This window comes from Aethalodelphis obliquidens, unplaced genomic scaffold (assembly GCF_003676395.1).
Source record: "Aethalodelphis obliquidens isolate GAN/ISIS:26980383/991018 unplaced genomic scaffold, ASM367639v1 scaffold59, whole genome shotgun sequence".
In the NCBI taxonomy this organism is placed as follows: Eukaryota; Metazoa; Chordata; class Mammalia; order Artiodactyla; family Delphinidae; genus Aethalodelphis; species Aethalodelphis obliquidens.
In genome coordinates, this window is record NW_020838003.1 from 1,630,148 (window position 1) to 1,642,891 (window position 12,744).

At 42.1% G+C, this 12,744-nt stretch overlaps 1 protein-coding gene across 1 annotated transcript in view; it reads right to left on the reverse strand.

The window, feature by feature from the left end:
* Nucleotides 1–3,639, reverse strand: part of ADAMTS3 (ADAM metallopeptidase with thrombospondin type 1 motif 3) — a 297,648-nt gene extending 294,009 nt beyond the window's left edge. The window contains exons 1-2 of the mRNA XM_027087432.1: nt 3,089–3,639; nt 1,754–1,781 (exon numbers count right to left, since the gene is read on the reverse strand). Coding sequence (XP_026943233.1) covers nt 1,754–1,781; nt 3,089–3,157 — 97 coding nt within the window. The 5' untranslated portion in view covers nt 3,158–3,639. The remainder of the gene's footprint in view (nt 1–1,753; nt 1,782–3,088) is intronic.
* Nucleotides 3,640–12,744: the final 9,105 nt, after the last annotated feature.

Below are 12,744 nucleotides of genomic sequence, written 5' to 3' on the forward strand. Positions count from 1 at the left end.
GCTCCGCAACGGGAGAGGCCACAACAGTGAGAGGCCCGCGTACCGCAAAAAAAAAAAAAAAAATTGGGGGGCTTACCTGGAGGCGCCGTGGTGGAGAATCTGCCTGCCAATGCAGAGGACACGGGTTCAAGCCCTGGTCTGGGAAGATCCCACATGCCGCGGAGCAACTACGCCTGTGAGCCACGACTACTGAGCCTGCGCATATGGGGCCTGTGAACCACGACTACTGAGCCTGCGCGTATGGAACCTGTGAGCCACAACTACTGAGCCTGCGCGTCTGGAGCCTGCGCCCCGCAACAAGAGAGGCCGCGACAGTGAGAGGCCCGCGCACCGCGATGAAGAGCGGCCCCCGCTCGCCGCAACTGGAGAAAGCCCTCGCACAGAAACAAAGACCCAACACAGCCAAAAATAAATTAATTAATTAATTAAAAAAAAAAAAAAGATACATGTTGCTGGCTGAATGCTATCAACTACAAATGACAAATGTCTCTTCATAGACATTGTATTTTCAATGCAGTTCTCAGTCACTTTCCTCCTGTCTGTCCTGCACTTCCTGTGGAGGTCTAAGCTTGTGGAGGAGTTCCAACAATGCTAAGCACTGAGTAAGAAGGGAGCATTCTGACACACGATGTCATATGGCTACAAACAGATATTCTGGGCCTGGATCTTGGGGTCCCTCCATTAGTTTACAAGTATGGAATTCCCTGAGCTCTCCACTATGCACTACAGCAGGTTACTGTGTAACCTCTCAAGCTTCATTTCCTTCAAATCTAAAATAGGCACAATGTGTCCCTACCCCCTAGTGCAGTTGTGAGAAATAGATGACATTAGGCACATAAGGCAATTAGCACTGTGCCCGGCACACAGCACATGGGCAAAGATTTGTAACTACTTCTGCAGTAACAAAATCTTTTCATGTAAAAGATGACTTTACCATATCACCTGACAAATACACGATTTACAGAGACTGACACTCTGCCAAAAGGAAAATCATCTTTTAAAGTAACCCAAGTTAAATGTGTATGAAAAGACTGAATGGAGCCTAGCTTCTTGACAGATGACTTTCAGTTTCTGCATTCAGAACAAATACATTATTATAAACAGCTTCAAAAAAGACCATGGACTTTGGAGGACATGTTACAAGTCACACTCTCTGAGCCTCAGTGTCCTCACCCATAAAATGGGAATAATTCCCATATCGTCAGGCAATACCGAGGTTTTAGATGTTATCTGCAAAAGGCCTAACAATATCTTACACATTAGTAGATAACTATTTCAAAGCAGATGGCATAAGAAAAGCCATCAGAGGGATTATTCAAAACTGGAAAAATTTTAAGAGAAAACTTTCCATCATCTGTGCTTCATTTTTCTCTTCTTTGTAGCATTCTTACACTTTCTCTTCTAATCAGATTTGCTCCTCTTAATGCTACAAACGTTGATTTAATTTATCTCCATATCTTCTTCCAGTCCCTCCATCACCCTCCCAGTACCTACCAGTGGCTTGTCCAAAGACAGTTAATAAATCGACGCCTGAAAAGTCCGACTGCAGGAGAATTTTTACATCACTACAACTCAGCCCGAGGAAAGTGACACCCTCCTCCGGAAAGAGGAAGAGAAGAATAGAAATGTTACTGGACTACCAATTGTTTCTTTAACCATCAATGGGAGAAATTTCAGGAACAATATTTTGCTTCGCTTACTTCATTCCCTACTTTCTACTAAGATAAGAGTGACATCTGAGAACAAGGCTTACCTATTTGCACCATTTCTTCATTACCAGCCTGGAAAGGAGGGGGAAAAGTAAGAAAAAGAAACAGTTACTGGGTTTCATCTTATCACCTCATGCGTTTTATTTCTACCATTAATGCTTTTCAGGAGCTGGCTAATCAGGAGATGCTGGAGACCGGGATTGGTGCCTAAAGGCTGCACCTCAGTTTGTAGGAGGTTCTGTGACAGGAGCATGAGCCAATTCAATAATAATTTGGGACAGGGTGTCGTTTGCTCGTTTCAATTTTAATTTAACATTTATGAAGCCAGCAAAAAATAAATACTGACACTCGATATTCTCTTCTGAAAACTCCGGGTACTGGGTCAGGAGTAGAAAAGAAAGTCTCTGAATTTACACGTGCAAAAAGAAGTCTAAATCCTGATGCATCAGATTTGAGGTCAGGAATCCACCAGACAATTCTGTACTTTTCACCCTATGGTCAGACCAGGCAGACCCGAGACGCTACAAAAACTCACAGAGAAATTCTGTACCCAAAGTCCCACCGGCCCTGTGCTGATGTGATTTACTACAAACGGCTCGGCTCATCCCGCTGAGCCTTCTCAAGGACTCTTCCGAGAGCATCGGGCTTCACCTTGAGTCTCCAAAGGGCGGGGGCTGGGTCGAAAAGAAACAGAGCTGCACTCAACTTCGCTTTAAAAAGAGGAGGAGTTGTGCAGAGGGGGAGGGGAGAAAAGCGGCCGGCGCCTCCAGCCTCTGCCCAGGAAAACGCAAGGCAGGAAACGTCCCCGGGCCCCCCTCCCCAACTGTCAAACCCCGGCCCTGCCGCGGTCCTCCCAGGACACGTGTCTACTGGATCGCTCCCTGTCCGGTCCAAGGACTTCCTGAAACCCCCGCCTCCGGCTGCCCGAAAAAGCTGTGAGTCAGTGAGGAGGAGAGAAAGTCCCGCGAATCCGACTCCGGCTGCTGCAACCAGAGCACTGGGATCCCGGACCCAGCGTCCAGAACTTCATTCAGGCGCCCAGACCGCCCTCCGGAAAGAGGAAACCCAGATGGCCCGGCGAGGATGCGAATTGGCTGCACTTTGTCACCAGGAATTGTTCCGAATGCCGCAAAGTGAAGTCCTAGGTGTGACAAGCCTGGGCTCCCGAAGTGGGAGTCCAAACCTCCCGTGCCATTCAACCCCCCACCCCAGAAAGCCCCGCACGCTGCGCCCAGCCCTCGAAACACCGTCCGTGAATGCACCAGATAACAGGGAAGGGTGGGAGGGGTGAGGAGGAGAGAGAGGAGGGGAAAGAGGGGAGGAACTTTTTCGGGAAAAGGTTGGGTTTGAGTTTTTTATTGTTATTATTTTCCACTTACTTGTCCATCAGCTGAAGTCCTAACCTCTACCAGAGCGGCTGCTATCAACCAAAGTGACAGGAGAACCATCACGAGTCGAGTTCACTTTTCAACTACTGGGCAAAGCAAATGCCCAGAGCAAACCCACCCCCCCTCAAAATAAGTTTCTTGAAAAAAAGAAAAAGAAAAAAGAACCAAAAAATGCAGAATTAAAACAAAAACAAACAGAAGAAAACTGATCTTCCGTGCTTTGCTTCAATGAAAATGAAATCTGAGCTCTGAGACTGGCCCCCTCTGCTCTGCAGTTCTTTCCACTTCACCTTCTCACCCCGTCCTCCCAAACAGAGCGTGCAGGAGCGAGAAGGTGCTGCGAGCCGGGCATGGGCTGCGCCGGGAGAGGGGGAAGGGACGAGGGGCTTCCAACTATCTCTGCCCGAAGCGGCTTTTTCTAGGCTTTTCGAGCACCATGGGTCCCTAAGGTTAGCGCTGAGAATGCTTGGGTCCCCTGGAGCACAGCAGGGGGAAGTATTAGCGAGAGAGACGAGCGAGCGGGAGCGGGAGAAAGAAGCAGGGAGAGGGCGATTCCGCCGCTCGCACAGAGGTGGGGGCGGGAGGAGCCCGAGGGGAGGAGGAGGAGGCAGGCGGAGGAGGTGGGAGGAGTGGGCCGCTCGCCGGCTCCTGTTGCTCGCGAAGCGGCCGTATGCTCGCTGCCGGCGACCCGCGGGGCGCTAATAAGGCGGCCGGAGCCCCCCGGGCGGCCCCTCCCGCCGCGGCGCCCACGTCACGCGGGGCCCGGTCCCGCGCCCCCCGCGCCGGCCCGGACGGCCGGGGCGGGCGCTGCCGGCGCGGGAGGAGCGGGGAGGAGTGGGGAGGACGACGACCGTGGCCGGCCCCAGGCAGGGTCAGGCTTTGAAGCCGCGCGAGGGGTCTCGAGTGGCCCGGGCTCGACACCCCCATCCCGGGATCTTCTCCTTCCCCGCGACATGGGCGAAGGGAGGTGGCGGGCCAGGGGAGCCACCGGCCCAGACAGGCGGGACCGGCTTTGAGTTAATTATAGGAAGGGGGAGGGTCTAAGGGTCGGTCCTGGGCTTTAGGAAATTCACCTCCTGCTCTACCTTCCCTGCTCTCCCGGCCGGGTCTCCCCGGAGGGAACCCCTGGAACCTCCAGGTCGTAACGACGCGGTCATCCTCCTTCCGGGCACCAGCCGCCTACCACGTTTTGTAGGGGTGGTTCCTACCCCCTTTCAGTTCTTGTTTATGCTTTATTAGTTTGTGTTAGTTTTAAACGATGCCGTGTCTCTTCCTTGAGTCACCCGGATGCTTCCGTTTATCACTAGAGTACACAGGCCTCAGCGTCTCTTCCTCTCCCCAAGATTAAGTTATCAAATGATTTCTGCCCTTTGTGGCCCAGAGCTTTCTGGGAGGAGATAGCACCAACCTGGGCTCCAGAGACTTGAGAAGGGTTTGCTGGAAGCCAAGCGCAGGCCCGTTTCCCTGGAGTAGACGCTTGTGGGCGCTTTCCAGGGAGCAGAGGGGGTGGAAAAGGAAATATTTCCAACCTCCACTGACCAGTTTCTGACACTCCCTCCCCAGAACAGACCATGAGAGAAGAGTGAATAGGCACAAATTTAGGTATAATTTTCAAGGCTTCGACTGGAAGGAGCCTTTCAGAGGCCTTCCTAAAATAAAATGTGTAGAAGCTTCTGTTTGTAGCTTCATGGATGCTTCCATATGTCATAGCTCCTTTTCTTTTTTAAAAATGGTGTGCGTTTGGAGGGAATACTTTGGTTCATTATTTAAAGTCTGCATCTTTAGCTTACACATGGCAGGGTTTGTGTTCACTGATGTGTTATCTGCTAAGTCTTCTCAGAATCATATATACAGGACACTTACATGTTCAAGTGAGAAACCAAACAACTGAATGACCCCACCTAGTAACATGGGGTATTACGTTAATTAGTCATTAGCTGGAATAATAATTAGACCTCAGCACTGAAGTATCTCTATATTACTTTCTCCCTTCAATTAAAGCCTTCAGCATTTTTGTAACCTACCACTGACTTACTATCTGGGGGTGATTTGCTGAATTTTGTGCCTGGTTTTTTTATTTGTTAAGAAGAAATAATCCTCGTGTTCTATAAATAAAAATTATGTCAATTTATGCTGACAAGTAAAAGAATTATAGAGTACAAATCAGAAACCCTGCATTCTAGGCCCAGCTAACAGCTGTCTGACCTTGACAAGTCACTAAAACTCTATTTTGGTTTTGCCTCTATGAGATATTTCAGCTCCAAAATTATCTGATTTTAAGCAATAACAAGTACTGTATTTAGCCATGTGATTACTGTAGTCCTTTTTGTGTTAATTTCATAAAATTCAGACATTTGCTATCATCATAACTCCTGCATAACAAGCAATTCGTGTGACTTTCATAAAAGCAGTCTCTTTAGATGTTTTTGGCCATGACCATGGAAAGAAATGTATTTTATACTGTGACCCAGTAAAAATTTTCATGATTCAGTATTTATTACATGCAATAACCCTGATATTTTCTATCTTATTTGTTTTGCTTTGTTTTGTTTTGTTTCCCAAATACTACTCAGGATCCGCTTCATTGATTTCACAACCCAATGAGTCCATGACCCTCATTCTGACAAACATTAATTTGAGAGTATATAATAAGGTTTATGTTTCTTGGATTCTACATAAGTTGAGTTCTTATTAATAAGACTCTCCCAATATACAAAGTTTCCCAAAGTATGTCCCGAAAATTAAAAGTTTCACCAAAAAAACAAAAAAGAATTCTCTGACAGTTTGTGAAATGCTCATATGAACACAATGAAATGGGTTTCTTTATTTCAGAACTTCCCAGGGACTTTAATATCCTAAGTGCATTGTGAGTGTTCAAGAGAGAGATGTAGTGCACTCAATCCTCCTACTGATGTGACCACAGAATGCTTTTTTCTCATGCTTTATCCTCTGAGGAACACACTTGGGGAAATGCCATTATGAAGACCAATTACTAAAGTAAAATGAACTTTGAGATAGGTAGGATTCACATACAGATTCCACCTCAGTTTTCTCAACTCTAAAGTCGGTTTACTAATGATGCTTCTGCAAAATGTTCATGAAGATTAACATAATCTTGCATGTAAACTGTTGAGCACATTGTCTAGAACATAGTAAGGGCTTAAATGAAGATTTTCTTAGATGAATCTGTATGGCGTATGTACAGATAACCCACTGATAATGAAATATGGCAAGTTTTAAGAAAAGTAGGAAAATATAAACAACTAAAACATTATGAACTTTTCATTTCACCAGAGATAACAGTAGGAATAAAAGGCAAAGAAGTCACTGAGTTCCTTCCACAAGCTGACCCCTGCCTGCCTGCGGAGCATCAAATCCCCGCCCTTCCCTGCAGGCTTCTTTGCCTTCAGCAGCAGTGGTTTGTTCCCACAACCCCCATCCACACACTTGCTCATATTGGCTTTCCAGTCATAAGACCCTTCCTCTTCCTGTCCCCAAGTCAAAGAAAGGCAAATTCCAGGAGATGCTAATTGGTGCTCCACAAAATACTAAAGCAATACTTTGAGTATGTTTTCTTCCAAAGTATGTTTTAAGTAGAGAAATAATCTCAAAAGTAATCATATGTATGTAGTCTCCCTAATTGTGAAATCATCCCCTTTAAGACTTAAGTTTCATGAAGTCGATTGATATATGGATATTTTAACCTGTGCATCCTTGTGTTGGCAGCAATTAACTAAGCGGAGAGGTTTGTGTGTGTGTATTTTCTGTTTGATGCTGTCAAGTCAATGTTGTCTATCTTGTCATAACTTGACATTTTGACACCTAATGTTTACTGTATACTAAACATAAAAATTTTAAAAACTTGTCATTTCTTACAGCAAATAATTCATTTATAGGTTTGTTGCTGTTTTTGCTGTTTACCTTTCCCACACTTTTTTTTTTTACTGAGACTTTTTTTTAAGAGCAGAATTGAGGTTCGCAGCAGAATTGAGGGGGGAAAATACAGAGATTTCCCAGATCCTCCCTGTCCCCAAACATGCCATAGCCTGCCCTAATGTCAACATCCCCCGAAATGTAACAGAAGAGTGGTACACTTGTTAGAACTGATGAACCTACGTTAACACATCATAATCACCCAAAGTCCACAGTTTACATTACGGTTCACTCTTATTTTTGTACATTGTGTGGGTTTGGACAAATGTATAATGACATGTATCTATCATTATAGTGTCATACAGAGCATTCTCACTGCCCTAAAAATCCTCTATGCTCCACCTACTCATCCTCCCCTACCCCTGGCAGCCACTGATCTTTTTTATAGTCTCCTTAGGTTTGTCCTTTCCAGAATGTCATATAGGTGAGATCATGTAGTGTGTAGCTTTTTCAGATTGGCTTCTTTCACTCAGCAATATTAATTTTCCTCCATGTCTTTTCATGGCTTGATAGCTCATTTCTTTTTAGCACTGAATAATATTCCATTGTCTGAATGTACTACCATAGTGTATTCAACTACTGAAGGACATCTTGGCTGCTTCCACGTTTTGTCAATTATTACTAAAACTGCTAGAAACATCCTTGTACAGGTTTTCGTGTGGACATAAATTTGCAACTCCTTTGGGTGAATACCAAGGAGCGTGATTGCTGGATCATATGGTAAGAGTACTTTTAGTTTTATAAGAAAATGCCAAACTATCTTACAAAGTGGCTGTACCATTTTGCATTCTCACCAGCAATGAATGAAAGTTCTTGTTCTGCAACTTAGCCAGCATTTGTGCATCTGTGTTCCAGATTTTGGCCATTATAATAGGTGTGCAGTGGTATCTCACTGTTGTTTTAATTTGCATTTCGCTGATGACATATGAGGGAGAATATCTTTTCATATGCTTATTTGCCATCTGTATGTCTTCTTTGGTCAGGTGTCTGTTAAAAGCTTTTGGCCCATTTTTTAATTGGGCTTTTTGTTTTCTTATTGCATTTTAAGAGTTCTTTGTATATTTTAGATAGCAGTCCTTTATTTTTTGCAAAAAATATTTTTCAAATATTTCCTCCCAGTCTGTGGCTTGTCATCCTTTTGACCTTGACTTTCAGGGAGCAGAAGTTTCTAATTTTAATGAAGTACTTTCCCACACTTTTAATATATCTAATGACCTTTGGACAATATTGATTAAATAGATTGTAATTTTTAATTTTTTCCCTATGGCCAAATAGATCTGAAAAATTCTCACCTTTGTTCCAAGTGTAAGTACAGAACTTTATTGCATCATAATTGACTAGATTTATATCCACCTCCCTCTCTAAACTGCAGCTTCCTTGAGGGCATTGACCTCTGCTTTACTCACTTTCAATTACAAGTTTCTAGCACAATTTCCATCCCATAGAAGTTGCAGAGTACTTTAAATACTACACCCTGAGCACATCCAGGGAAAATTATGTCCTTTTTTCCCAACCTGGTGTTGAGCTTTGTTCCAGGTCCTAAGGATCTCAACATCTAGAACTAACACAGGGAAACATTAGAGTAGGTACATGGGACTGACCATGATAGGACCATGAAAGCTAGACCTATCGACCGTCTTCTCCAACTCTCCACCCCCTATAGCCTCAAAGAACACAGCCACAAGACTTGCAAAATGAGGAAATGGGGCTGATAACAGCACACATAGAATTAATTTGTTGATCATTGAGGACAAGAATTTTCCTCTCACATGCAACCCTCCCCTGTTTTATGTAATTAACACTGATTTTTCATTTGTGGATCAGAGAATCAAGTATGCTGTGTATACATTATTTTTAATATTATTATTTCTTTAACCAAGGCATTAGGTTGATTAGGAATTAGGATGCTAACATTTCATACTCATAGGATAGAGCCTGGCACATAGCAAGCACTCAAAGAATATTTGTTGAATGAAAGAGGGAATGAATATTTACTGTCTCTACTTAACAGAGTGATATGAGTATGTTTTCTTTTCCCCCTACTATCAGTGAATAAGCAATTTCCATCTTGGACCTTTTTCACAAGAGTTTTTGGACGTCCCATTGAAAGAAAAAAATATTAAACAGGAAAATTTATGAATACAAGGATCAAGAAATTAGAAATGGAAAAGCCTTACTAGGTCATCTAGTTCATGCTTTGGCTAGTGGTTGAGGCAGTGTTGTTCCCACAGCCTTTTCCTTCAGAGGAAAACCAATATCTTACAAGGGTAAATTTGAACTTTAGGATTTTTTATTCAATCCTTTGCTTTTAGAAGAATAATTCCACTATGGGACAAGACTTGAAGAAAAATTATTTCTCATTTTCCTTGAGTTTCCTTTTTTTTCTTGATTTAAGATTGTTCATTTCACCCTTATCTTTGACTAACACTCTAAATAGCTTAACAATTGGCTTAACAATTAATATATTTAACTGTTTATACCCAACTAACATAAACAGATAATATTATCTACCTTCCATTGTTTTTATAATTTTTCTCTTTTTCCACAAGTTTTTGGAATATTTGTGCTTGGAAACTTTGAATGATAATAGAAAATCAGAGTCTTCCTGGGGTTTAAACAGAAGTAAGGGAGCAATTAAAATTTAAAATTCTTCCAAATGTTCCTTGATATGATTCCAGAAGGGTTCCTGGACCCAATTCCAACTTGCATGTGTGTGGAGCCTTCCCCACACCAACAAGCAATTCCAGGGCACCAGCAGGGTGTCCAAGAATTCAACTGAGTTCTGACACTGTCTCCCGAGAGACAGCATCAGATTCCACACGTATAGGGCTCAGTCCTCAATACTGTCCTCCGCTTCAGATGCCAATCTCAAGCCCAGGATGTTACCTGTGCTTCTAACTGAAGGGCTATAAACTGGAGGTTCCTATGACCCCCTCCAACTCAGGATGCCAATCCCAAGTACAGGTTATTACCTGCACTTCTGACCTACTTACCATAAATCAGAGGTTCCCACCAACTTCTCAGGTTCCAATAATTTGCTAGAATGGCTCACAGAACTCAGGAAAACCTGTTTACTCACTAGATTACCATTTTATTATAAAAAAGTACATTAAAATATATGAATCAACAGTTGGATGAAGAGATACCTAGCACAAGGCATAGGAAAAGGGCACGGAGCCTCCAAGCCCTCCTCAGACCCACTCTCCAAACCCTGTACTTCGGGGGTTTTATGGAAACTTCATTACATAGCCGTGGTTGATTAAATCATTGGCAGTTGGAGATTGATTCAACCTCCAGGCCTTCTCCCCCATCCCCAGGTGGAGTGGGGTGAACTGAAAGTTCCTCTCTAATCACATGGTTGGTTCTCCTGGCAACCAGCCCCCACCTTTGGGTGGGATCCAAAAGTCACCTTCCCCAAAGTATTCTGAGGAACTAAGGATAAGAGACCAAATTTTATCCCATTGCTCCTTGTGCTCAGGAAATTCCAAGGTTTTTGGGAACTGTGAGCCAGGAACTATGGATGAAGACCAAATATATATTCTCCCTATAAATTACAAAATGGCAATGACATAACCTAATAGTTATAGCTACTGTATTAGAGAAGCCTTTAGAATTATCATCAGATTACTTTGCATTGATGCCATGATTTTCCTATGTTCCTATGTTAGGAACCCTAACATAGTGGGACTTCAGATAAAATAGATGAGAATTTAAGATTATTGAATATAGTCGATGTATTCTCATGGAGAGGCAGGGGTTCAAAATCATACATGTGACACAGTGTTTTTCACATAGCAGACCATTCAATAAATATATGATAAATTTAATAAAATAGTTAACTGACTCCTACTAATTATACCAATGCTTGTATTTTGAAGTGCCATCAAACTGTTAACTTCAGAACTATGCATTGTTTTTTATAACTGTCGATTTAATGCTACAAAACATTTGGGAGGTACCTCATGGTACCTTTTGTACTGTGAATTACCATTTAAAAAATATTAGAATAGGATTCCCAGGACTCCTATTCTAGGAGTCTACTGGCACAGTAGTTAAGAATCTGCCTGCCAATGCAGGGGACACGGGTTTGAGCCCTGGTCTGGAAGATCCCACGTGCCACGGAGCAACTAAGCCTGTGCACCACAACTACTGAAGCCCGCATACCTAGAGCCTGTGCTCTGCAACAAGAGAAGCCACTGCAATGAGAAGCCCATGCACCGCAACAAAGAGTAGCCCCTGCTCACCACTAGAGAAAGCCCGTGAGCAGCAACGAAGACCCAATGCAGCCAAAAAATAAATATAATTAATTTTAAAAAATAAACTAATTTTTTAAAAAAAAGAATAGGATTCACCACTTTCAATGGAACTCAATAGGATTTTTTGAGGGAGAGATCCAGCAAATTAGCAGTTACTGTTCATAAATTGGATTCTCTTATAGGAGGAGAGTGTAGATTACCTTCAAGTCAGAAATTTAGTTAAGTGTTCTGAATTTACACTAGAGTCAAAACAAGATGGAAAGGTTTCTATGGGGGAAAAAAACTATATTAAAATTACATTTGAGAGAATCCCTCCACTTAAGCAAGAATTGTTACCCTTAGTTAACAAAGCAATTTCCATAATAAAATTTACTGTAGATTTTTGAGATTAGGATACTCCACTTTTTCCATGCTGTCTGAAAGCAGAGAAAGAAAGTCAGATGTCTTCTGGGTATTCAATCCAATGACTACACAGAAAACTACGGTTCTGCTATATGGTGAGGCACAATACATTTTGCACATCACTGCAGTTGAAACTAACAGAGAGAGTTTACATTTCATTATCAATTTTCTGAACCCTCATATTATTTATCCATTGGCTGGCAGGCTTCACAAAGTCTTCACAAAGTCTTCTAACAGAAAGAGTTTACATTTTATTACCAATTTTCTGAACCCTCATATTATTTGTTCATTGACTGGGAGTCTTCACAAAGTGTTTATAAGGGTTTTGTCTTTTTTTTTTTAAGGGAAAAAACAAACAAATTTTGCATTCCAGAGTTGCCAAAAGTTATTCCCAATTTTACCTCATAAAAACTTTTCAATAAGATCAATTATTTCGTTCTCAGGGTAAACTATGCATTAATTAAAGTAGCAATTAATGTTTCAGACTAGAATTAGAAATAATTTACATAGAGAAAATGGGCAGAAGACAACAATCCAGCAAAGCAAATGAAAAATTGGTTATGAAATCAACAACCAGTCCTAGGCTATCTTTCCTTAAAAAAAAAAAACACAACCCACAATCTTAGATTATAGCTTTTTAGGAAGAAAAACAAAGACAAAACAAAACAAAAACTGAACTTTGATCTGTAAGTTTTGGGTTTTTATCAGAATAGATTCTTAGGTGAAAAACCAGATGTAATCAAGCGAGAAATTGTTACTGCTCTCATTTGGTTGCTATTATTACAAAAGTTCACTTTTTTTTAATGAAAAACCCCCACTAAGATTTATGTCTAGTGTTCTTGTTCTGTTATTGTCACACTAAACAAAGCAAGAACCCAGAAGCTACCACTATTCTGGCAAATTCCAATGATAAATGCTTACTAGAGACAGTTCAAACGTGAAATTATAGAATAATTTTAGTAGTAGTCTTATGCATCCCAGAAAGAACTTTTGCCACCAATGTAACAACACAGAATCAAATATTCTAATGATATTTTAATGCTTTGTACACATTAG